This window comes from Boleophthalmus pectinirostris, unplaced genomic scaffold (genome assembly GCF_026225935.1).
Source record: "Boleophthalmus pectinirostris isolate CB_2022bp ecotype Guang Dong unplaced genomic scaffold, ASM2622593v1 HiC_scaffold_7, whole genome shotgun sequence".
NCBI classification, from domain to species: domain Eukaryota; kingdom Metazoa; phylum Chordata; class Actinopteri; order Gobiiformes; family Gobiidae; genus Boleophthalmus; species Boleophthalmus pectinirostris.
The window spans coordinates 23,424,573-23,451,976 of NW_026571473.1; the positions used below are offsets into that span (position 1 = coordinate 23,424,573).

At 38.8% G+C, this 27,404-nt stretch overlaps 1 protein-coding gene across 13 annotated transcripts in view; it reads left to right on the forward strand.

Annotated features, from left to right (window-relative positions):
* Window positions 1–27,404, forward strand: part of fryl (furry homolog, like) — a 56,680-nt gene that overhangs the window by 1,452 nt on the left and 27,824 nt on the right. For 4 of the 13 annotated variants that reach the window (XM_055164865.1, XM_055164866.1, XM_055164869.1 and 1 more), the window contains exons 1-12: window positions 10,151–10,699; window positions 13,160–13,231; window positions 20,553–20,761; window positions 21,073–21,126; window positions 22,314–22,453; window positions 22,527–22,623; window positions 23,312–23,391; window positions 24,889–24,969; window positions 25,201–25,369; window positions 26,144–26,236; window positions 26,317–26,415; window positions 26,552–26,653. In XM_055164865.1, coding sequence (XP_055020840.1) covers window positions 10,495–10,699; window positions 13,160–13,231; window positions 20,553–20,761; window positions 21,073–21,126; window positions 22,314–22,453; window positions 22,527–22,623; window positions 23,312–23,391; window positions 24,889–24,969; window positions 25,201–25,369; window positions 26,144–26,236; window positions 26,317–26,415; window positions 26,552–26,653 — 1,401 coding nt within the window. In that variant the 5' untranslated portion in view covers window positions 10,151–10,494. Of the gene's footprint in view, window positions 1–3,513; window positions 3,533–5,382; window positions 5,451–10,149; window positions 10,700–13,159; window positions 13,232–16,392; window positions 16,597–20,552; window positions 20,762–21,072; window positions 21,127–22,313; window positions 22,454–22,526; window positions 22,624–23,311; window positions 23,392–24,888; window positions 24,970–25,200; window positions 25,370–26,143; window positions 26,237–26,316; window positions 26,416–26,551; window positions 26,654–27,404 lie in introns of those variants that run through there. The other 9 variants (XM_055164870.1, XM_055164877.1, XM_055164874.1 and 6 more) reach the window with 8 other exon arrangements.

The window sequence follows — 27,404 nt, forward strand, 5'->3', positions numbered from 1 at the left end:
ATGGTATTTAAAGAGATAGATCTTTATGTGAAATATACAATGTGAAATTTAACTTTTAGCCTCTTTTGGTGCTGCTTCTATTTAAAACTTAGCTCGTCTCTTATGTTTTATACCAACTTACTAACAACTGAAATTTACCAGTATTTTGAATGAAACAGAAAACAAAAACAATAGCTTTTTTGTGGTGCTGTGCTATTCCTACCTCAAAAATCCCATTGATTGTGCTTTGAACTAAGTTGAATCCACTAGTTTTAGCCAGTGGCTTGTCCAAATAGCTGATCCTCTGTGTCCCTGCCAGGATAAGCCTGTGATGGTAGTGCGGATGGGAGAATTTTCTCTATACACGCAGACTACAGGGAATCCCCCTAGATTGCACATAACCGTGTATCTGTGATTATCTGCCGGCATTACTTCGGTGAATTAGTGTGTTTGCTATAATCTGGTAAGACATTAATGGTATTGCATGGATGGTTTTGAAAAGCAAGCGCCCTCCCCTTTAAGCTTTTCTCATGAATTAACTGTTAACTCAGCGTTTCAGAATTATAATATAACTTTTTAACTGGTGTCTGTGTAGTATAATCCACAGAGGTTTAAGCCTTCCTGTTGCATAAGGCTCTTCTTTAATGGGACCGTAATGGACAACTGCACAAATATTCACTGGGAGCCGAGCACCTGTTAGTGTGTGGTCCTGGGTTTGTCAGCAGTTCACCTGGTCCCACAAGCCCACTTTATGGTTTTTAAAATGCTTTGTATGCTGAACATTAATATGGTGTTTGTGTTGATATTGTCTTGGTTAGCCTTGGCCTTTGTTAGCGCTAACCCTAATAATACACCAATGAGGCATAACTTGAGGTGTGTATGTATTGTATTGTTTAATCATTAATTAATTATTTCTCTTTTATTTTTGGGCCCTAACTTGGGCTAATCCTACACAATCAGCCATAACTTAGATCTGTTGCGGACCATGTTTAGATCGAGTGGGTGGTACTGGGAGAGTTTTTTTCTTAGATGGTCATTTGTGTGACAGCAAGTTTGTTTTCATGTTTTAAATGCAAAATAAGTTGGTGCGGAGTGTCCTCAAAAACTGCATTGCATTTTCAGTCGGCATAGGTCAGCATTGAAAGTGGTCCAAGCCCAGTTTAGAGAAGAGGTGGTTGTGGCTTTATGACTGATCAGTTAAACACGTGTCCTTATTTCAGGTGTGAGGGATTTCCCCGCACCTCTCAAAGATCAAGATGTAAACTCAAATTAATGAACAGTAGATAAGAGCGAGAGGTTGCACTGGAGTTTTCTGAACCTCGTGCGACCTGTTTCAACTGCTAAATTATTAACTTGACACTTGAAACTCCAAAGCAATTATTGAATATATGGCCTTGTTACTAAGTTACATGTTTGCTCTCAGATTCTCAGTTTGCAGAAAACCAAAAATATTCTGACTAATATTTCATACATCTGAAAACAGTCATTTCCTAGCTCCTTATCTGATATATTCTGGTCCAGTTTTACTTTTATGGATATCTTTACTGTACTAGTATGAGTGAATTATGAGAATCATTTCAGGCAAATCAGTCAAGCGATATTTTTATCTAACACAGATCATAGTATTTTATCAGCTGTCTTTTAGCTAGAGTATGTGTGTATGTGTTTTGTTTTTGTTTTCAATACTTCTAAAAATACAAACGGCGGCACAGTACACACAATACATTTATATTTAAAGTCACCATAGACATAAAAATAACCTTCTTTGTATTAATGTTTCCTCCAGTTCAAGTTTTTTTAAGGTGCGTCTTTTGAACCACACATGTTTTTTTTTGGGTGACAGAGAAGAGCGCTGGAGTTATTGCCGTTCCATTGATGGAATTGAAGACTCCATCATGTAGCACACAATAAGGAGTGAGTACTGCAGCTGAAAATAACCTATAATTGAGCCGTGCTGAGGCAGATTATCCCGGGCTTTGGGAACCAGGGTTTGGAGCAGAACTGATGTTTGGGTCTGGCCTCTCCAGAAGAAACCACCCACATTTTAACCTTTGCGCAAATCTGCAAACTACTCACAAGAACGCACAAAACTGACTGTTTCGAAAAGTTTGTTTTTTATAAATAATCTTAAAGTTTTGTTTATTTTATATGAAAGTTTTAGTTTTGTTGTTTTGTGGTAGGATAAAGGAAAAATAAACCTCTTTTAGATTTAAACTCCGCACAAAATTGATAGAGTACTTAAAACAAGAAAAAAGAAGTGTGAGCCAGAGTATGAGAAGAGCGTTTCAAAATCTACGTTCTGGCTTGTTTTGGATGTTGTATAGAAAAGGTATTTGTTTATGTGGCTGTCTTTCTCGTAGTAGAAAAAAACGTTTCTGGTCCAACAGTAGTGATTACGCATTGGAGCCAGGCCTGTCATTTAGTGTTGGTGGGATCTCTATATAGGTTTAGTCCAAATGAGTGCACCACACAGCACAACAGCTTCTCCCAGTTAGTAACATGTATAAAATGGATTTAGCTTTGAGACTACAGCTAGAAAACGCCATCTACTTTTGGATTAGTATGCAGTGTGCCCACTCTCAGCGTGTCCCGGTAAAAGTAGGATGCTTTTAGACCAAGTTTGGGTTAAACATTGATCGGGTCATTTGTGCAGAGTCGACCTTTACCTCCCCTCCTGTGTCAACGGTACACCAAAAATAAACATCCCCTGGACAGAATATTCAAAAGGCCTGTAAGATTAATCAAAATCACAATTGGAACACAACTGGCAAAACACAAAGGTCGCCATCATTTATTGTACAAATGACAAAATATACCACCTTTTACTGCATAAAAACTGATAACCCTGTAGTTTAGATCTGTACAAACATGTTCCTTATGTGAGTTTTGGATTAGTTTGCCAGTTTATATTTCAATATTTTTGTCAATTCTTCTGGACGTTTTAAAAAAGTGAACTTTGAACAGAAGCTTTTTTATTAAAATAGAAATTGCAATGCTGGTCATAGAAATCGTAATAAGTTTTCCCAAGTTTTTGTTCAACCCTAGAATTACTTGGGCCATTAAATGAGGTCAGTTAGATCCTCAAAACATGGTAAAAAGTGACATAATGAACTGGGCAATGACGTTATATTGTGTGTAGTAACTGTATGAATCCCCACCTGTGTATTTTGTTTATAATGGAATCCTTAAAAACTATTATTGAAGTCTGTAAGTCAAAATTGAAGTTGTATGCTTTGTTGGGCAAAGTATAACTCTCCTATTTTGGGTTTCCAATGACATGCTAACCACAGAAATTACCAGAGAGCTTGCTAAACACATCATGGTTCTACTTGTGACATTTTTACTATAAAAACAACAAAATCTATTGTTATTCCCCGTGAACATGGTTTATTTTTGTATTTAGACTCTCTGACTTTATTCTGGATTCTGAATGGTGTTACTTGGTTTAAACTTTTTGTGGTTTAGGAGTTGCTGAGTTGGAACAGGAAGTGGGTCATCAGTATTCTTCGCAGGCCTTGACGGTGTGAGAAAAGCCATGTGAGAAGTGTCTTAAGTGAGTGTGATGGGTGTAAGTCTTTCTGTCTGTTGGGAGTCAAAACTGTCACTATTTCCATTAGATAAAGTCCATTTATTGTAGGTGTCACATCTCTGTCTGCTGCGGTTCAGTCTTCCTTCCTTTTGTTTGAATTCAACACAGACAGCCCTTTAACTTATTGACTCATTGTAGGTGTAGATGAACTATCAATATGAATGTATTTTCTACTCAAGATAGTACTGCATGGCGATTTAAATTTACACCTGGGTACTAGAATATATAATCTCAAAGTCAATTATCTGCATTAAAGAGTATTCTGCCTATGAATTGCCCAAATAAATGAAACAAAAAAGTACGGTGCCTGAATGCCCCTGAGGTAGCCTTTACCGCTTATGCACACTTTGGAAACTCTATCTTATTTGCTATTATAGCTTGTAGCTTTAGCCCAAATTCCCATTCAGTTTAGCTTGTTTAGTTTTCAGTTTATTTTGATGAAGCTCCTGTTTTGGCCTATGAGTTCATAGTCCTGTGGTTAGACACTTTATCTTATTTTTATCTGTACAGACTTCCCCTTTTTCTTTTGTTATGCATTTCATTGTCAAGTGTCTCAGTGTTGCTGAAATGCACTTTCCACAGATATAATGTTGACAAGGTACATAGACCATAGTGTCCACTCTTTTATGTAAAGCAGTAATGCGCTCATCCTTAATAGAAGGATGATAAAAGAGAATATAGTATACAGTGATAAATGCTGAATTGTTTGGCACTTGGGTCTTTAGTGCTTTATGAATAAAACTGGTATGTTGTGGTGTTGTTAAAGTAATGAACATGGTATCATATTATATTTTTCTCCCATACTCTCCAACCCTATTTAATGTGACAAACAATAAACTAATACATGTTACGGAGGATGGAAAGTGCAGTTTTTGGGGGTTGTGATGACTTATGTAACTCCTGGATGCGGTGGGTAATCTTCAGATTATTGCAGGAGGACGGTTTAATCCCACTGCGTACAAGTAAAATCAGGCGGAGATCACTGTGTCATGAGACCGTCCCGTCCCGAGAGGCTGCAGTCTGCTTTGGGAAAGCCAAGATGTCTGACTTTTAGCTCTTGTCTCATCCATGGATGGATCTTATCACAGGCTGTAGTGAAATAGTGACATAGATGTCTTCCTACTGCAAATCAAAATGCTCATATGGTGGGATCCTTAGAATAGAATAGGACTAATACAAAGGATCTGCTTTGCACTGTCAAAAATTTAGCTGTAGACAAGAGGTGGAAAAGACGTTTTTTCTTTCTTTTTTTTTTAAGAGTAATTGTCATTAATTTTTTGGAGAATTTTTTTAAATTTATTTGAGCATTTATCCTAATCACTGTTAACATTTAATTGCAAACCCCAACCTGCTATGAGTGGGCAGCCAATATAGAGCCTCAGTTGTTCATTATTTTTTTAGCTCCAAATGCATCTCAGTAATTGTAAATTATTATTACTACAATAAGCTCGACTGACCTCCGTATGATCTTTTGCATGGGTTGTAACTTTAATTTTCAAATCCTTTCTGTAGGTGGTAGTTTTAGGTGTTGTCTTTGTTGTGACCAAAATAGATGTTATCTCAAAATCCGCTAATTAAAACTTGCTTGGTAACGGTTTTATTTCACAACCTCAACACTGTAGTTGTGTCCATTTAATTGCATTACATAACACAGCTATGAGTGTGTGTTTTATAGGAGCAATCTCTTTTTCTAAATATTTATAACCCTCAGGTGCCATAATGTGTGCCATAAAATCCACCCTAATTGAAAGAAGTGTACAGTTTAAATGAGTTGGTCACTGAAGTAGTCATTTTTTGTTTGTTTTTAATTTCAGATTTTTGTGAATCAGACGACGGCTGAGCTCTGCCTGTTCCAGTACCAGTCTCTGCTTATGGCCCTAAGGTGCGTTTCATGGGTTAAAGCGGGTTACATTTCACTTTGTAGCAGAATTTTACACGAGCTAAAGCTAAGCAGCGTGGGAACAAGCAGGACCCTTCCTCTAATCTCACTGTTTGTTTGGCTGAGTTTAGAAAGGGGAAAAAAACTGTAGATTTCCACCAGCCTGATATAATAGAACATGTGTTTGGAGCTATTACAGGAGGTATGCCAGTGCGTTCTGGGTGGATTCGGGAAAAGTAGCATTCCATTCACGGCAATACTGTGATCAAAGCTGTAAGTTGTATAAGTTTTAGCATGTTACGGGAATGCATACTGAATCAGACATGTTTTGCTGTGCATATTGGCACATAAGACTTTATATCATGTGAACAGAATACATTGAAATATGTAGGACTACTTTGTTTTCATCTGTTGTTTTGAAGTGGTACCAACACTGACCCATCCATATGAAATGCAATTTCAATAGTCATTACTTGTGAATATAATGATAAAAGTCAAAAAGAGTATGTATGTTTGTTGACAGTAGTCTTTTTTTTTTTTTTTTTTTAAATGTCATATTTGGAATAAAACTGTTGCTTATTGCTTCTTTTTAGTCATAAAGATATTTTTTATACCATCTAGTTACGTCAGTGTTTTTGGTATTATAACAAAAACAAAAAGTTAAGTAGGTTTAATTATTAATATATTTTTTATTTAATATTTTTATTTATTGTTGGCATTTATGTCATCAGATGTATGTACCTTATAGTAGAAATATTTATATAACAGTGATCAAAACAACATACAGTATGTGGTTAGGTGTAACAGTGACACATCCATCTTAAGAAATACCCTACTCTCCAGTCTTTCTAAATGCATTGTCTTTATTGCACGCTTGGTACATTTCTTCTCGTGACCTTTTGTCCAGTGCATTCAGTGTTTGGTGAAGTTTAAAGAGTTGATTATTTTGATCGTGGGCTGGTCTGGTCACATTTTCCAGCGCTGACAGACACTGGTTCCACTGGGCTGTCCTCACGTCTGTCATACACCGCACTGGGCAGAGCACATGCTATACGTAGTGCTTTGTTGCAATTGTTGCATTTTGAGTTCCTGTTTGAAGATAGATATCAGGTTAACGCCCCAAGCAGACTGACTGGTACCAATATGGACCGTTGGTCTGTTTATATTTATTATAGGTTAGGTTAATGGTAATGTGAAAAATTGGCCAAGTAGATTCAAGTAGCATTTTGGTGTAGAGAACTTGTCTGAAAACCTACCCTACATCTGCTGATAAACCACTTTCTTATCCCTATTATACATTGCCAAACAGGAGACTGATTGATAACAGAGAAGCTTCACTTCCTGGTGTCATGGCACTAAAGTATGAATGTGCACCACATGAAATGCTATATGGCTGTTTTAGTTGGAAATGTTTAAGTCAGCATCAGGTCAGATTAAGGCTGTAAATGATTAAAGATAACTTTCTTGCCTTTAAAGATAAAGATGGATGTTAACTTTATTGTAAGTTGACAACTGGAGGCAGGATATGTGTCATACACTTTTCTTTTGCTACACTCAAAGCTGCGCCATTTTGGTATTTAGGCTTTGTTTATTCATATTCAATACTATATAGCTGAAAACTGCTAATTGATTTGTTTCTGTGGGTTAAGAGCGGAGCTTTTTTGTTTTAACCATTAGATGGCAGTGTAGCATTCCTTTGAACCTCATCTCTCCTCTCTCTGGCCTCTGTGTTTATTGACAAAAAGCTGCAGCACAAGTTGAAACATGTGCTCACCTAAAGATGCAACAGCCACAGACAGGGCCCTCTCTGGTCCAGCTGACTCCGGACCGTGCCTCACTCTCTTCCTGTTTTTGGGCGCATGAAAGGCGCACTGTGCAGAGGCGGGTGGGACCAGGAGTGCAGAGGAACGCTGCACATTGTTCCCGGAGCTTCCTCTTCCACATTCCTGGGCTGATTGGGATCGGAGGCCTCCTGTGCTCGGACTATTGTTCTAAGTCAGCAGCTCCGCACTCTACAGGCCTGGCCCCTCAAAACCCACAGCTGCCTTCACTAGTCTTTGTACAACAGCAGGCCCTGATGCCTATCGCTGCTCCATCACTCATCCCTATTTCTCTCTGTCTGACTCATGGTAACCTATGCAAGCATGACCTGCTGGATTTTCTTATCCTCTTCTCTTCAGACATTAAATTATTTGGACAATGTGATGTCTTTGTTCTGATTCTAATGCATAAGTTGCTAATTTAATTTCAATACCTAAAAATTTTTATTTTTTTTTTTCAAGCTAGTCCAGCACGATCTGTAATTCCTGTTTATTAGAAGTTTATTTTCATTTACATAATAACATTTGGCCGTTACACTGTGTTATGAAATCCTGGGCTATTTAGAGACTTACTCCAGTCTTCAGTTCTCGGCCTTCATAATGTGGGCAATTATTTAGATGTAAGCTAATTTCTCAAGCAGTTTAATGCAATTCTTACCAGTGGCATAATTTTGTCTTTGAGAAATTGCTTTTGCAATATATACATTTTTCCGTAAATCCTATAATTTATTATTTAGATTGGATGTGGACACAACACAACATTGCTGCAACATGTCATTTCAGAAAGTTAGGTTTTGCCAATGTGTGACAGTTACACTTGAGTGCATGGATATGACGCTTTATTGGTTGGTGTACCTTCTGCCAGTCGTCCTCTAGAGGGCAGAGTTTTACGTTTACCCAGGCTCACTGCAGTTAACATTGCATGCATTTTATTCCCACACTTAATGCTTACTCTGCAGAACTCATTGGATGTTGACAGTTCAATTATATCAAGCCAAAACACTTGCAATACATTACTCCATCTGTTGAAATACATGAAGTAACACCTTGAAACCTTGTTCTTGTGTTTTGTTTTTTTTGAAGCCATGACGTACTTAGAGATACTAAGAGATATCTACCTTTTTATAGCACATAATGAATTCCTGAATGTTTGGCATATTTCTTATTTCCTTGAATGGTTGACAAAATCAAGGTCGTGTCAGGTCTTGCCACAGTCTGAGCACATACTGTATATTATTGTGGCTATTGCACGCTGACGTAGTCATTTAGCCTAAAGCCTGCAGTGCCGACAAAGCTGCTTAACTTAAAATGCTCATTTTGTGTTTTTTTTCTTCAAAATCTATACAATGTTCTGGTCATTATGGCTAAGAGAGAGGACAAGCAAGTCTTTTTATACAGAAGAAAGAAAGAAACTGAACCTAACATATTTGTATTTATAGCTGTTTTTGCATTAAAATTGGTTGAAATCATAACTGTTAGTGTCCTTATACTTTTGATACTAGGGATCCTTGATTAAATCTTTGCATTTATTAGATTTTTATTAAATGCCTTTATTATACATTTTGATGTCTCGAAGTAAACCCTGTACCATAGTGAAGTTAATTTAATTTTTTTTAAATATAATATGTTGCAAAATAAAAAATATATGCTCAAGAAAATAATTTTGTCACTAGCAACATTAAATTTATCATTTGAAACTTTGCTGTACCACAAAGCTTAACCAAAGCTAAACCTTTTGTACAATATCATTTATACAGGGCTGACCCATTGCTGATCTGAAATGACAAGTAGCTGCTCCTTCTTGTCCTGTTGAGTGATCTCTCTCTCCATATTAAGTTGTGCTGTAAACACTGCAGTGGTTTCTATACTGCTACTTGTGCAAACATAAGACTGTCTTTGTCTTCGCTTCGAGGGACTATTAATTTACTTCCCCTCAGTTTCGGAGATCAGCAAAGCGATGATTTCTTCTTCAGGCGGTTAGCGTTTATTGGAGTCAGCAGCTCTCATTTGGAGCTTTGGATGTTTGGAATAGTTTGAGAAAACTGCTGTCTCTGTACCCTACGTCTGGTCTCCCATCACTACTAAGGCATATTAAGTTGCAATTAGTATGTTTAATTTTGTATTCACAAAAATATTTCCAGCACTCAAAGCAAGATTTCCCATGGTTTTATTCATAACTGACCAAAACCATGGTGGTACAGGAACATTAAACAGATTTTGCAATGATTTCAGGTTTCAGTCAGTTCTTTGTTGATTTAAAATACTAATATCAGGTGACATTTGCTTTAAAGTTACAAAAATATCTCTTCATCATTATACACATTATGAGCTGCAGTGCTCATAAATGTTTACAAAACAAGAGACCATAAAACAAGACAGGTGAGACAAAAGCAGGTGATCACAAGTGGATTCGAAAATGACTAAAGCAGCAAAACAACCATTGTGATTAACTAGTTTACTGCAGACCGTGCACATAATAATGTGATCATAATAAACTCAACAAGGGTTTTTAGTCTCTATGACTGCCTGCTTTACAGGTATGACTACTTTGTAAGCACTCTATTAACCCTAATGAACTCATTTCACTTATATAATACAAATATGTATTCTTGTGCTAGATATCATTATCAGGAAGGGCAGACCATAAAGTGCACTCTTCCTGCTCCTCTCTGGAGCTGTCAGTCTCGCTTCTGTGTCTTTGGCCCTTGTTTCTCTGATGGCACCAGAACACACAGGGAGAGCAGGGCGTGGCTCTGTGTTCGTGTCTGTTGTGATTGGCCGATTGCCCTGAGCTTGCGTTATCTCCTATAAAACATGTTCTAGTTCCACCCCAGATAGCACCCTAACCCTGCCTACTCCTGCCTACTCAGAGCTAACATCATAGGAAAGCATTTGGTTACCTCCCTCTTGCTGACAGGTAAAGTTGTTGATGTAGGAAAATAAGTTGTGCTGCTTCTTCGTCACATGGGTTCAATACAGGAAGCAGCGTCCACAAGTGTTACCAGCCAAACAACTTTACACAAGCTGGCGGTGTGTCGAAGTGTCTCTTCTGGATTTTAAGTGCACTGTCAGGTCAATAACAGGGCAAGGAAGTGAAGTAAGCTGCTATACTGTACGTGGTGTCAGCTCTCGCCATGAAGATTTCAGATGGGAACAAAGAAGAGTGGGGAGATGAGCCAGCCTGGAGATTTGGATTATTTTTGAAAGTAAGAAAGTAAAAATCCAAAATGGAGTTTCTTAAAAGCCTGGTACCAGCGTCTATGTCGGGAGAGGCAGTTGTTGGGGACCATACAGCTGGGTCGAAGGAGACTGGCCCCAGGCTACTGCGGATGAGGAGACTGGGCTTGCTGGCCATGGGACACACCATAGAAGAGGACAGTACAGAGCAGGGGGGGCAGGTGGATGTGGGTGCGCACAGACACGCCCTCAAAGGTAGGCAAAACACTATGAGCTCATTAACAGGCTTCTTGTTGTTGACGCTTCTTCTAATTGTACATCACTTGTTATTTTATTGTGTAGTGTATACTAAAAAAAAAGATACAGCTTACTTTTCTGGCACCTCATTTTGTTGGCACCGCATAATTAACTGCTTCAGCAAATTGGATCCTTTTTTGTAGTAGTAGCAGTACTTGTTTTTATTTTATTGCATATGATGGTTAAGGGTGAAGTGGGGTGGAGAGCAGGGAGTGACGCTTAGCTAATATTCTGAGCTGAAAATCAGTCTGATGGCACTGAGGCAGGGATGTTGCCTTGAATGCATGTAACGACCTAACCCTTAGGCTGATATTTGTTTATAATGTGTGTACAGCTGAGAATGAGAAGACCCACCTTGGAAACCAGACTGATGCAGGGTTAATGTGATCTAGTCTACTGTAATTTCAGTATCTAGACTGAACTGGTGCATCTGTTTTTTTTGCCTTCTGTTATTTAGAAAATTGGTAAAATATCCCATTGTGTGAATTTAGATAGCAGTTCATGTGTATCTTCATTAAGATGTGTGCGAGTTTTGTGCAGTTTCTTTGGTTTGTTTATCATACAGTACACCATGACTGCTTTTCTTACACTCTTATTCCAAGTACATGTAAAGTGATGTTGACTGATTTCCAACATCTTTTCACAAAGAAATGACTGACCTACTGGATTGGCATGACCACAATACAGTGAAAGGAGCCAACACAGCGATTTTTATTGCTGAGTCCAAATTCATGCACAGAGTGAGGAGGTATAGGCAAAACTGAACTCAGAACATTCTAGGTAATTTTTATATAGGTTAGAGTTGTCACTATTATATTAAGCAGCCATATATTAACATTAAACATCATAAGGCCTCACATAGAAATACCATGTAACAGTCATGTTAATGTACTTTATGTCATATTGATTGGTGATGTTGCAGTGGTTTATTGACAAATCTAGACTGCTGACATAATATTAGATAATAAATGTGTTGCACATAAACATTATTATTATTATTATTATCAAAAGCATATTGCAACTTTTAAGATTTTAGCAGATCTGGTCTTGTAAGCATTTATAGTAGATGCCGCATCAAGCTTCTGTAGTCACCGTCAGCTGCCCTTAAATAGGAAGAACCAACTAAGGAGTGTTTTCTTAGAAACTGATGAAGATTAAGACCCAGTGTGACACATGACAGCTGTGACCAGGGGCTTTATTTTTATAGTTACCCGGAGTGGATTTTGTTGGACAAAGGTCAATGTCTGTTTGTCTTGTACAGTGCTACTGACACAGAAAGAAACTAAATGTAACATGTTTGATTTCATGTGATTTTTAAAAAAATCCATGACTGATGATGATTATATGTGACACTCTTGTCATAGTTTTAAAGGATGGGTCTAATAATTAAATTAGCAGAGGTTTTGTAGAAGACATGTCCACATATGCAGCGGGCGTGTACAGGTGATCCAGTTTGCAACAGCCTGGTAGATTTGTGCTGCCTGTCGGAGCACGCACCCACTGTGTGTTTACTCATGGCTAAAGCATGACTACTGGGCTCTCCCATCTTTTGTAAATATAATAGATCTCAAATTCTAATTAAGGTTGTTCTGATCACGACACTGGTGTTGCTAAAGCTCTGATACTATGCATTTTACAGGTACTGGCGATGCATGGATGCAAGCTGTAGCCATTACAGTGTCTTGACCAATGCTACGCTTAACATCTATGCTAGCAGCTAAACATGACGAGACTCTAGTAAGCTAATAAAAACACTAAAAATGAAAGAAAAACTATTTGCTTCCCTCCTTGATTCTATGATTTGGCCTTTAAAGTGGAAGCAGAACTGATAAACTGATAAGCTGCTTGACAATGGCACTAACACATTGTATGTTTATGATGCATAATTAGCCATGTGCTCTGTGCAGTTATTGTGTTTTGCAGGCCTTGCTACAATTATTTTTTTTTTAATCTACACTACAAGATATTGGACTGACTCTGTTGAAAGCCACCCTGAGATCACACATGAAATTTTAATGAATGCCCCGCCATATCTTTCATTGATGTTAGGGGCAAACAGCAGTCCGACTCTTTGGCGTATTTCTCAGTTTTACAAGATAAAGAAATATCCAAACAGAAAATTTTACTTGGATAATTTTGACTTAGAGGTCAACAAACTTGCCATATAAATCATCTGGCAGACTGGCGCCTAGTTCTGACAACAGTTGTACCTTTGTGAATGTTACGTTACTTGAAAATGATTATTATTCATGTTATTATTTAGCTGGACATTTTATAGCTTAATTGTAGGGACATTTGGAGAGGCTTTTGTCCTCAGTCTGTGCTGACTAGCTTATGTTGATATATTACCCCAGCCATAACTTTCTTCAGAATGGCTCAGAACATTGTTTTCTTTCCTCTCTTTCTTCCCAACTTTAGGAAACATCCGCCATATTAGAAAGCGCTCCTTCTTTTCACATCCTTCTGTGGCCGTGGTCACGGGTCACACTGGTGAGTTACGTAACTGGACTAGAGTATGAGTGTTCTTCTCTAGGCTGGGAATGAAGTGGTATGGGGTACAGGTGGGAGGTATATCAAAATGCACTAGAATTAGAAGACTAGGAAGTATTTTATATATATTTGCCTGTGTGTGCATGTGCGTGCGTGTCTGTGTGCATATGTGCATATAGACACCTGCACGCACAGGCACGCACATAAATAAACAAACAAATAAACAAACAAACCAAAATACTTCCCTCGGGGTAGACTGACAGAAGTGAGGCTGTTATCCATCCACCTCTAAAGTGGGGTAGTTTGCTGCTGCTACAACTCCCCTGTAACCACTGTAACCAGTCCCTGTGTCCAGGCCACTCCCTGCTGCAGAACTGGCACAGGCTGCATTGGCTTTTGAGGTGGTTACTGTTTTCGCTCAGTCATTAGTCTTCAGTGGAGCTCAGAGATGGCAGTTAATTACTGATGTGCAGCTGACTGCTGGGAGAGGCTTCAATGGGAGATTATTTGGTTAATGGGTGCAGCAGGTTGTACTGAATTTTACTTGGGAGTGTTACAGAGCATGTGACCCATTTCATATGTGTAATCGCCAAGGTTTATTTAAGGACGAGTGTGCTGCAACTGGTGCTACTTTTACAGAAAGGCACAGATACTTTGCACAATGACGCAATGTTTTGTTACAGTTGACAAAACTCTCAGACATTTAATTTAAAGATGCGGGTTGACTAATGAGCTGACCTTTCAGTGCTGGCGATAAGAGTTTTCATTCAGATTCGCTTAGTAGGCTGCAGAGTTACTCCAGTGGGACATAGACTTCAGCTTGACTGTCCAAAATGAGTTTCACCTTTTGCGAACAAGAGGGAGAAGGCCTTTGAGGATGTTTGGTCTGCACTCACACTTGGTTCTGTTCAAAGAAAAGTGCTTGCAGTAGCTGAAGAAAAAGTCATTTAGCAGCTTTATGATTATGAGTAGGAGGTGTGTGTGCGTATTGCATAAAACAGGATTGTCACAGCAACTTGAAATGTAATATATTCCATTTAAAATTAAAATATGTTGTATTTGGTAGAACTGTATTGTTAAAACAGTTCAGTTTTATAAAACTGGTCACTTAATGTTGAATATGTTCAGATGTACAACACAATGAGAAAATAAGGATTTCTTTCTTGACAATTGTAAAAATGTGTGACATCCCTAATTTATTTATTAATTCTGAAAAGAAGTAGTGTTGACGTGAGATGAGCTGTGTACTGGTTGTGCAGCAGTGGATGCAGATGTTGTCCTCCATGGCTCAGGCTTCAAGAGGAGGTCAGGGATTGGATTACAGTTTCATCGATTATTGTTCCCACCCGTGCCCTTGAGAGCAACCCAGGACAGGAAATGCATGCTCCAGTCTGCAGGCTTCAGGAGGGCCTTTTGCTCTGTGTCTCCAGCAATGATGTTCTTGTGTCCAGAACTGTGAGTTTGTGAATGGGCTTCTATAGCTGTCCTTGTCCATACATTTAGAGGAGTTCATTTGATCAGGATCTGTACCCTGTCTATTCGTGCTCATTTGAAGTCCTGTATGTGCGTCACCTCGAAGACAATAGCTCCAGGAGGTTAACCTGGAACTCATGTTGACTGTAATTCTTTTGCATTCCTCAAACAATAAATCTGTTTAACACAAAACAATGGGCATAGAGGCCCTGGCCTTTGTCGTGCCAATTGTTTCAATGTTAAAACCTCAACAGTGCACAGGGTTAATTTTAAAGTTTAAACATTTGTGGAATTTAATGCAAAACTTGTATTCAAAATTATGCTCAGGAAAGCACATTTACAATTGCAACAAACTAATTCTTACAGAATCATACAATTTGAGCAACAAATCAAGTGTTTTCAATAAACTAAAATTAACTAGTAATGACCAGTATTTAAACTGTTCAGAATCAGAAGTTGTATGTAATGGAACTGTATTCAGTTTCCTTGTCCTTGAGTGTGGAGCCCCCACTGGAACAGCAGCGACAGGCCTGACAAAGCTTGTGCCTGTGCCCTGTTTATTTGCAGTGAGCGTTGCCTGGTTTTGCATAACTTGTGTAGTGAAGGACATGTGACAGAGAGAAAGACTGAGGGCGAGAGAGAGATGAAGACTAGACCACAGAGAGACAAAAGAGTGTTTGTCTCAAAGCATCTCTTAGTGCCATCCCCCACACAATATTGTGTTAACAAACCTGATCCTGTTCTTGGGTCCAGATGACTTTGAGAGTCACGCGCCTCTGTGTTTAATGAAGCACACACAAGATGAACCTGCTATGTCTCATATTCAAACACGGTGAGCTCTGTGCTGCATGTCCACAAAGCAGTGATGTAATGCCTGTGACTCCACTGGGTGTGAACTGAATTTAGCAAATACACAAAGATCGTCGGTGATTTCATCTACCACAGCAGCCTGTACCGTTGCTGTATTCTCTGTTCCATTTAAACTTACTTCATTTTCTTTGTTATTGAGGCATGAATGTACAGTGAAGAACTTTTTGGCATAGTTGAGTCTCTGGTACAGTCTCCCTTGCATCCTCCCTTTCCTTCCTCGTGCTGCTGCAGTCAGGATGACGCATCAGTATAACTGAGGTGCTTTCAGGAAGTGTGCGTTTGATAGGCCAGCAGAGGCAGCACAGTTGGCTCTGACATGCGTTTGCATCGCTGAACAGCAGCCAGGGAACACTCGCAGCATTTTGATGACATCACCGCCCCCCACTCAGCTGCTGCCTGTGTTTGCTGTTGGGACACACTCTCTCTCTCTGAGAGAACAGAGGCATCAAGGAGGAGCAGAGCCGTGAGAGGAGGGGCTGCACTGAGCGAATGGGGAGTGAGAGAGTGCTGGGAGGCGGGGGAGCTGACACTGCTAGTGTGCTAGGACTGGCACACTCAGGAGGTTAGGGGAGAGTAATATTGCCGTATGTTGTTGAGACTTCTGTTGTGAACAGTTTGGCTGCTGATTTCCAGAGAATGACAAAGTTCCCCTGCACATCCGCTTTAGCCATGAGGGACTCGGTGGATTGGCCCATGGGCAGTCGGCGCGTCTTAGGTGGAATACTTGTTTAAGTGTGCGGGCCATGCTCGTGCTCCTCTTCCTCAGTGCAGTCCAGTCCTCAGCGTCCAGGTGGAGCAGACAGCAGCCCCTGTGTGTGGGATGCACCTGTGGAGGCCACAGCGTCACACACAGGGACCACTGACCAGGGCACTTTTCTGAGTGGAATTATTCTCACAAACCTCCAGTAACACTTGGTCCATTTTGGTGGAGACCAGCTTTATAGCAGCGATGCTGAGCCTGCAGGATTCTGTCTTCTTTGAGATCAGCATCAAATCTCTGCTCAAGTCATGGAGCAGCAGCTGTGAGTAGCTCATGTTTACATACCACTCTGGGTCCAGACTTATCTGCTCCATCCAGACAACAGGCTGTAAATGCACATGCTTGGATGTGATGCCTGCTCCCTGATATCTTATCACCCTTTCTTAAGAACGGCTCATTAATGGAAAGAGATTTTGTTCAGTCTGTTTGGACAGGCTGAGGTATGCAGGTGACAGACAACACAAGTTTGTCATCAAAGACAGCATTTTTACTTTTTCTACAGTTGGATCGCTCAGAGGTCAAGGGAACATTGTTTTTTTGGTTTTTTTTTTATTTAAACTTTCTGTGTTGTAGATACATACCCTGTCAAAGTACTCAAAATGGTTAGCAGAAAATATAAATTCAATGGTCTGGCATAACTGAATTGTTAATAGTGAACAGTTTAATCCAGCTGTTGAAGCTTAACAGACTTTCACTTGTATTATTGGCGCACACCTGTTCAAGTTGGCTCTTTTGCATTTGACCCATAATGCGCTCCTTCATCTGATGATGAGATTGTCTTGAGGCCAGCAGGAGCACTAATTTTTTTTGTCTGGCAAATAAACTTTGTGTGTTCACCACAGGCCATTGCAGTGTTTGCATAGAAGAAACAAGCTAAAATCAGCTCCTCATCCATACATACAATCATTGATCTGTGCGCAGACTTACATTCATACACGTTTAGTGTGGCTTCTTCTGATGCTCATTACACTCAGGTTTCACTGATACAGTCGGCAGAAAAATACAAATCCATTTCTGTGCTGCACTCACGGCCTCCGTGGCTGCGTTTCCTCTCATTTTAAAACCTCCTCTGTTCCCTTTGGAGCAGCTAATGTTTCTGTGATATTGATCCGTCTTCTGGTTCCCGCCTGTTATTAGCCCCTACTGCACATCACAGATCCACAGATGCAGGAGGTACAGGCTGTGAGACATGCCCCTCTGCTGAGGTTCAATCAGACCTATTTTTAATTGACTATCTGCCTTACCACTGTAAGTAATAATGTAGTGAAGGACATAGTTTTCATTCATTGCTAAATATGACACAAGATGTTATAATGACACACCAACTTAATTTATGTGATAACAAATTTCACTTCTGTCTGCAGTGCTCAGATGGCAGAACTACATTTTTAAAATACAGTCTAAATATTTGCATGGCACATTTTTAACACATAACCTAATTTGCATTTTATTTGTTTAATTCACCTCAAAAGTAAAACCAACGACAGGGCCTCGTCTTTGCCAGGCCCTGGTTGCCAAGCAACCCCCATGTATTCACAAGACTCCAGGAAGTGTTGGTGCCAAATCTGGAGAAAGTTCCCGCTTTGGGCCACTGTTAACTGTGTCCTCACTTAATTTAATCTTCACAAGGGGATAAGGACACAAATTAAGTGTATTTTTTACACAAGACAAATGTGCTAATATGTGGTTTTATTTTCCAATCTTCTTGTTTAGTGATGATGAAGAGCTAGTACTAACTTGTCAAAGCTGGAGCATGTTGAGACACAATAACAGAGTTGGTATGGCCGTGCCACATAAGTATTGGCTGTGCTTCTATTGTCTTTAGCCAAAGTGTCCCAAATGCACCGTGCATTCCTGACCCTGTGTGGTTGTCCTGTTGTCCTGATGGGGAGGAGAGCATGCTTTAGGGAGGCCTTTGTTTTTACTGGGCTGCTTTAACAGTTGTGTAATACTCCAGTGCTTTGTTTTTTAGCTCCAAACTTGAACTTTCCCTGTTGGGTCTCTCAAGGCGCTCACATCTAGGGAAGTAGTTCTTATAACCACTGGAAGTCCTCCTGGAGCTAAGGCGGACAATGAAGCTACTGTACTCTAACATGTGACATAAATTGAACCAAATATAAACAATACAGCAACTCAGATGGTCAGTAAAAGCTTGGCAATGTCTCAAAACTTTGCTTGATGTAAATTATTACTGCTTTTTCAATTTCCAGTAGCACATAGCAACTTAAGAAGTCAAGGCCACCAAAGCACCAGATTGACAAAGCCTTTCATTTTACATGTTAGTAAAGCAATCTTAGGCCTTGTGTTTTGAATATGTTTGAATAAAAATAAGTAACCCTAAACTAATAGCTGAGTCACCGCTCTCTGAGAGTTACTTAAAATGGTTATTGTCCAGTATTTCCATTTGGGTGTTGTATCTGAAGAAAGCTGGTCATAGAGGGAGTGAAAATGTTGGAATATATAGCACATTTCTCATGATTATCATGAAAAGAAATAATATAGTTTAGATTATCTTCAGCAAAATGAGAGAAATATAAACTATGCTACAATAATTTTCCTGTCTCACCATTTAATTTACTTTTACTAATTTAATATCTTCTAATATTGTGATAATTACACAATTTTGGCCAAAGAAAAATACAAAATAAAAAAGTGAAAATTGCATTTTTTTGTTGTGTGTCAAGCACCAGGCTGCGAGACAGAGGTGGGAGCAGTCCAGAGGGAGTAGCTGCCTGTGCCTATGTGACATCACTGGGTGTTGGTGGAGCACAGTAAACAAAGGGGCGAGTGCTTGAAAGGCCTTCTCTGTGACAGCATGGACCAGAGCAGTAGCATTGGCGCTAACACAATCTCAACTAAACTGTGTGCTACTGTCGATTCACAAACCGTGTAATCTCCTCCTGTTATATAATTGATATTTTTTCATCAAAGCTCAGACTGCAGGTAGCAAGGTCACTGACTCTGGTACATTTGAATAGCTCTTTTATTCACCTGGCAAATTCAAATTGCAGATGATGATGATGATGATGATGACAGACAAATCAAGTATATAAAAAACTGATGTAAATTGTGCAATTATTTGCTGTATGGTCTGTATTTGCGCCATGGAAAAATACTTTTATTCGATTTTACATTTTTTTCACTTTATATTTAAACCTGGCCAGAATATTAAACTAGAAGGGTGGGTGTTAATGCCACCAATAAAATTATCATAGTTGTTCTAAATTACTCCCAGACGTTGGTTTATGGCTGCTGGGGATGTTGGCGGCCTCTCTGGTAAAGCTCGAATGCTCTTTGCTGGTATTCACTATTCAGAGTGCATGAGTGTTTCTGTGACAACCAGGAAGTAGCAGAACAAGGCCTTTTCCTGGGAGGGATCGGGGTGAAGGGTCAGTGTGCGGCGGGCGCTTGGTTCTAGTCTCAGTCTGGGACGTCCCAGATCCAGGACTCTACTTTTATGTCAGTGATTAGCCGCTTGTTACCTCTTTCTGCAACAAGGCCTGGTCCAGTCAGTGGTTTGGTTTGTCAACATTTTTTTGGGCTTACACTTACAGGGCTGGGCAAATCATTTTTTTCTAATTGTCAATAATGCAATTAATCCTCTGTCAGTAAAAGCATCTGGTTTGAAGCAAAGTTCAGACTTTGGAGGAAGATTTTTTTTTTTATTAAATGGCACTGTCCGTCTTGTTTCTGGTCATGAAACCAGTATCTTATTTTTTTTCCTTCATTAAAAAAAAAACAAAAACTTGAAAGTGTAATCGAGATTGATCAATACAAGGCAACAAAATCTGGTTCATTATTTGCCATATCGCCCTGCCACAACTTACAGGAATGTTACTCAAATAGGAAACTTATTGTATTTGGACAATCAAAGTTTCTGAAACAATGGGTCCTAAATCAACCATAGTAACTTTCTGGTCACAACACAAAATGGGAATTGTTCACAAGTTTTCCTTTGGTGGGCACTGGCTTCATAATGTTTTCCCTTTGTGAGTGAAACCACCTCCTACTATCATTTAATCTGTCCACCTGCAGTGCAAATGTAAACTTGTACATGCATTTGCTTATATGATTTGAATGGGATACCAAATACTTTGTGCCTTATGTAAATGTACAGGGCTCATCCTGCTCCTGACAGTCAAATTTCTTGTACTAGAAGAATAGTAAGAATCATTCCCTGGTGTTTGTAATTTAACACCTTTATTTCTGTCTCTGCAGCTTCTACCCCAGTCAGCAGCAGCGCCAGTAGACGCCGTGCACCCGCCTCGGTCACTCCTCTGTCCTGGGACAAGCAGCACATCGCCGCCATGTCGAGCATCACCATCGACCCCGAGCTCAAACCGGGCGAGTTTGTCATTAAGAGCCTGTTTGCAGAGTTCGCTGTGCTGGCGGAGAAGAAGATCGAGATGGTCATGGCTGAACCACTGGTATGTGCAATTTATGCACTTTGTACCTCTGGACGCTGGTGTGGCAACTTGGCATGAATCTAGAGATGAGATGAGATTATAAAGAATTACCTATCAAGAGTACCATGTTCACTTCCTTGAAAATGTTATCATCAACATAAACTATTTAGATGAATTGACCTCTTCATCACTTCACCACTCTATTATACCCTCATCATCTTTCAAATGGTATTTCATTGGTTTTTGTAGCATTTGCCATAAGAATTATCTTTTTCATATATTACCTGCTCTACACTATGACTTCATTGTCTTTTTTTTCCTCACCCTCACAGGAGAAGCCCCTTTCCCGATCACTTCAGAGAGGGGAAGATGCACAATTTGACCAGGTAAATCACACTGTGGTGTACATCATGTATTGAACTTATTCAGCCGTGCCGCTACTCCCAATCAATCCCCTGCTCAGTCTCCTGTCCCCATCCCCTCATTTGTGGCAGTTAGACAGAACTCCACACAAAAGGAGTGCATGCTGCATACTGCTTTGTTCAGCACAATACAAAGCCAATGAGGAGATGGCGCTATAGATCCAGCTGTCCCTTTGTGAGTGAGGCAGCCCAAATGGGTCTGGAGAGTGCAAAAGTGAGAGGACGGGAGAAGTGCTGTGTCATCCCAGGCACTATATCAGCATTGGGCTCTGGTCGAGCTCTGTCTGGCAGCATAAGGGCAAAGGCAGCGCTTGCATAACTCCTCCTGCCTTACATCCATCATTCTCCCCTCTCCTTTAAACACATCGCAGGTTCAGTTTAATAGTTGATATGCTCCGGACACACCGCATGTTTTATGTATCGACTTTTATGTGCCTCTCGTGTGATGCACAGAGCCCCTGATGGACCATGTTTATTCGTCACTGGCAAGGCGCAGCACTGGTCACTGGAGTAGATAACTGCAAAGTAAATGGGGCGTGTGAAAGGCCTGATTTGTCACAGGTTTAATTGCAGTGTTTAATTGTCTAAATAATGGTGTCAGCATGTTCCTTGAACGTGTTGTACCTGACTTTTAGTGTCATTAAAAATGTCAAAACGGAGCTAGTTCATTTTAAACAATTTGCAGTGATCCAAACTTATTCCTCATGCATTCCTAGTTTCTTAATTATTCATTGCAATTTATTTATAATTTCATTTCACAGCAGAGACTAAGAGTTTTTCTGTCATGCCACTGCTAAGTACTAGCATGCTAACAGTGCACCAGCATTACTTCCTGGTTCATGGACAATAAAACATTGTATAATTAGAGCAGACAGCTCACAGTGGTCTCAGTTTGACCAGTTTTAACAACATGCTTGTACTGGGGCAAAACTAAATTACCTTTATGGCATGAAATCTGGTACAAGCAGTTTCTTTAAACCTTTACATTTGAGATATTTTGTGTGATATTATATATCCTATACTTCTACATTTACATTATTCTATCACAAATATATTCATTATATTTATAGAGAGATGCCATTATCAGAAATGTAAAATGATGCTTGGAGTTATGTTAGATATTAATGCTCTTATGTGTATCTTGTTTCCAGTTAATAAGCTCTATGAGCTCAATAGCAGAGCACTGTTTGCCCTCCCTTCTGCGCACACTGTTCGACTGGTACCGGCGGCAGAGCGGCACCGAAGACGAGTCTTATGAGTACAGGCCTCGTGCCAGCACCAAGTCCAAAGGGTGAGGCTCTCTATGCACTCAACTCTCTCCAAGTCTGTGGATATGGCTGAAATAATGTGTTTTCTTCTCTTAGAGATGAACAGCATCGTGACAAAGATTACCTTTTGGAACGGAGAGACTTAGCTATAGATTTCATATTTTGTTTAGTCTCTGTTGAAGTACTAAAACAGGTAAGTGACAGTGCACTTTGTGTTCTATAAATACTTCCTGGTGTGAGGCCTGCACCTGTGCAGCCTGATAGTGACACTATCTTATTCAGCACATTGTGATGTGAGCTTTAAATGGCAGACATAGCAAAATATACAAAACAAAATATAACCATGTAATATTGGATTTGTATTTTAGTCATACATTACTAGTAAAATAAATTACACCAGTATCTTATTTCAAAATTATGATTTATTTATTTATTTATTTATTACTGTAAATTACATTTAATTTCACAGTTTTATTTATTATATTCTGGTAAATGCCATTTGTTAACATTGTTCCATTTTCTTGCTCTAAATGTGTCACAGAGCCTGCAGTATTTAGTTTGTTTACGTAGGTGTGTTGTAGTAGTGGTTGTTTTTATTGTAAATTGTCACAGTCCGTAAATGAATTGCAGTTATTAGTGAGGTCCTCCCCTGAGAGCTCACTGTAAACAAACATGGTGGCAGTACACCAATATCCAACTGTGCAGCCTCTGAATGTTCAAATCCAGCTATGCATTTGAACTAGGAGCGGTCCTTGGAGACTGGAGCTAAGTTGTCCTTGGCTTTGCTACTGTTGTGGGGAAGTAATGAATGGGAGCTAAGAAAAAGCAAGAATGCTATCAGCGCTTCAAATAAGACTAATGACTGTGTGTTTACGTCACAGATTCCTCTTCACCCAGTGCCAGATGGTTTAGTACATGAAGTCCTGAACCTGGCATTTAAGCACTTTAAACATAAAGAGGGGTAAGTATTCTGCTCTGCTCACACATGGTTGATGGACAGATGAAAGACCTGGATGATTGAAACAATCTTAAATATATGCTGAAATGCCTAAACCAGGATGAAAGTAAGAATAAACCAAAAGTAAGCACAAATTTATCTAGACCTTTTGTTATACTTAACCAGGACTAGATCAGACTAAGGTTGCACTTGTTTGAGAGCAGTTTAGTCCAGATGTAGACTTGGTTTGGTCCTGATTTTATCTTTGTTCAGTCCAAATTTTGAGGAGTTGTGTGTGCAAGTTTGAACACACCCTAAGCCATATTTATGTAAACCAAACCAGGCCCAGCACTTCACTGTGTGCATAATTATTAGGTATGGTTAGGTAAGTATTTATGAGGATTAATTTTATAATTAAACAACTACAGTGCTTGAGCTCAATCCAAAATGTTACTAAACCTCAAACCTGAATATTTAAGAAAGTAAAAGTGAAGTTTTGGCTTTCTGAGAAGAAAATGTATGTGTGCACAATTATTGGGCATCTATTAATGAAAAATGAACATTTTCCATTCTCACTTGTTTTTTTTCATCTGTCAGATTAGTAAACAACTCAAAATTTACAAATTAACATCTTCAGCCATGCAGTAGAGTACTTCAATGCATGCGATTGAGCATTGTCCTGCATAAAAAACATGGTCCTCTTGAAAGATGCAGACTTTTTCCTTTACCATTGCTTGAAGAAAGTATCTTCTAAAAACTGGCTGTAGGTTTTGTAGTTCTTTTTGAGTCCACCTTCAATCCAAAAGGTCCAACAAGCTCATCTTTAATAATACCAGCCCATACCAGTTCCCCACCTCCACCTTACTGGTGTCTAAGATGAAGTGGAGCTCTGTGCCCATTACTGATCCAGCCACAGGCCCATTCATCTGGTTCGTCAAGAGTCACTCTCATTTCATTAGTCCATAAAACCTTTGAAATGTCAAAAATGTTTATTTGTAAATTTTTAGTTGTTTACTATTCTGACAGATGAAAATAACCAAGGGGGAATGAAAAATGTTAATTTTCATTTAGTTGAGTAATAATTCTACACATTAATAATTGCCCAATAATTGTGCACGCAGATTGTCTCTCAAGAAATCCAAAACTTCACTTTTACTTTCTTAAATATTCACATTTTAGGTTTATTTATTTTGGATTGACCAAGAGCACTGTAGTTTTTCAAGTATAAAATGAATCCTCATAAATACAACTTGCCTAATAATTATGCACACAGTGTATGTTGGGGTGAAACCAGAATTAAACATCACAAAAACAGGTTGAAGACCAATTGAAACCAGTAGAAACCCCAATTGAATTGGCTCTAAAAATAATTATAAAAATCTAAAAAATAACTAAACGCTAAGAAAGGTACCCCCTCTTGTTTCTCAGTTTAATTGTGGTGTTTATGTATGTGTACTTGGGCTGGTATTGCACTTTTTTTTTTACACTCAATAATATCCCTTTTATCTTATCTATTGACAGTTACTGTGGGCCCAACACTGGCAATGTGCACATCATTGCAGATCTTTATGCAGAGGTCATCGGAGTCCTTACACAGTCAAAGTAAGAATACCATGTTCTTCTAAACAAAACAATACATGCAAATTTGGTAGCCACTCACAATTCTTTATACATTTTTATTTTATTACCACTGGAAAAAGAATAATTGTCCATACATCAAAAGTTAGATTTTAGGCATTTATTTGTAGTATATTATCCCCTTTTAATGTGTGTTTTTTTTACTTAAGGCAGTGTGGCTACTAGAGGTTTATCAAGGAAGGAATTTTTTTTCAGATTTCAGGCTGTGAGAAAGAAATTCATCACAGAGTTGAAGGAGCTGAGGCAGAAGGAGCAGAGCCCCTACATCGTCCAAAGCATCATCAGCCTCATCATGGGCATGAAGTTCTTCAGGGTGAAAATGTACCCCGTGGAGGATTTTGAGGCGTCTTTTCAGTTTATGCAGGTACAGTATTGTCATTGTGCTCTCTGTCCCAATGTCTTTATAGTATGAGAATTATGGATTATGGGTATTATGTTTTAGAAGTGTGGTTTATCACTGGCTCAAATGTTTAATGATAAAAGATCATCTAGTACAAATGTTCTGGGGACTTTTCAAGATACTCAAAGACAATGAAAAGACAATGTTTATAGAAAATTTGGAACCATGTCTTTGTCCATGAATTTAGAATCAGCAGTTCTTTTTGTCAGACAGGAGAGTTTGCTTACTTGCTTTTATAAGTTTAAAACTGAAGGCAGAATTAAATTTTACTGAAGATTGTCTATGTCCATGTCCATTTGGTTATGATAGGTCTTCTGTAACAGATATACCATGTACAGCTGTTCGTCATGCTAGACATCTCATTGTTCTCTATTTACACTGGTGGCCCATAGGCTTGTCACAAGGTTGAAATTTCTCTATTCTGAAAAGAAACATTTTAATAATTATAATTACAGTGAAACAACTGCTTCAACTTTTAGTATGTGATACACTTCATCTTGAATATTTTTTGTAACATGATGACAAGTTTAGTTTTTAGATGCAGGTTTCTTCTTCTTCTTCTTCTTCTTATTATTATTATTATTATTATATTATATTATATTATTATTATTATTATTATTATTATTTTGTTTTCTCTCATCTAAATATTTGGTTGCTTCCAAAATTTGAATTATACGTTGTCATTTTAATGTCATATTCAATTCTGAACATTTGTATCTTTTGATGTTTTGCTTTCAGGAGTGTGCTCAGTATTTCCTGGAGGTCAAGGATAAGGATATCAAGCACGCATTGGCCGGCCTTTTCGTCGAGATCCTCATCCCTGTGGCTGCTGTGAGAAATGACAAATATCTAGTTGAACTGTTATCATACTGAATCTGAATGAGCTTGTTAAGTGTATCTTTCATTCCCAGGCGGTGAAAAATGAAGTGAATGTACCATGTCTAAAAAATTTTGTGGAGATGCTTTATCAGACGACGTTTGACCTTAGCTCTCGGAAAAAGCATTCCTTGGTAGGACTTTTTTTCCTGAGCCCTCCTTTACTCAACCATAACACATTAGCCTCGATACCTGAATTCCTGTTTTGTTTTTTTTTTGTTTTTTTTATTGTTGGTTTTTTTTTATCAAATATTTTATATTCTCTTACAGGCTCTGTATCCTCTGGTGACTTGTCTGCTGTGTGTCAGTCAGAAGCAGTTCTTTCTCAACAACTGGCACATTTTCCTCCAGAACTGCCTCTCACACCTTAAGGTACCTCCGAACATTTACCTCTGTTCAAATGATGGGCAATCATGGCCACGGTTTAGGTCTGGGTAACACTTTATAATAACACTATTGAACTAGGTCTATATAACATTCAAATGATAGATGGCTGTGCAGGTAATAGAATTCTAATCAAGATTACAATTATTGCTCCATTCAATTAGAAAAAGATGTGTATTTAAAAATATATATATATGCTTAGAATGAACACCAATATAATTCAATCTCACAAAACCTGACTTTTAAAACATCCCCAGCGCACAGTCACAAAGCATTACAAAGAAATTAAAAAGTCTATACTTCCTCTGACTTTGACATACATTTCTGTGTGCAAGCAGCCCTGATGCGGGTATAATTATTATTCTAAAGTGTTACCAAAAGTAGCTCCTAAATGACTTGAAAGATTTAGAGGTCTTACGACGATTATGAAATTTTTGGTTTCCATAACGAGTCTGATTGCAAACGTATGTTTATAACTGGTGTTAAATGGGGCAGATTTATTGCAATGACACAATGAAAAACACAAATTAAAGTGTTTTTCCGTGGTTCTGTCAATGATCTTGATGTACTTTCCCTCTCATTATAAAACACCAGATCTGAACAGGAATAGCACTTGATTAGATAAGGTTATAAAGGAGTTTTTGTTGTCTGAAGAGGAAAAATTACATCCTCAGGATTAAGAATGTACAAAGATAATGGCTTTATTTAATACAATTCTAAATTTCTACTTTGGCTACAT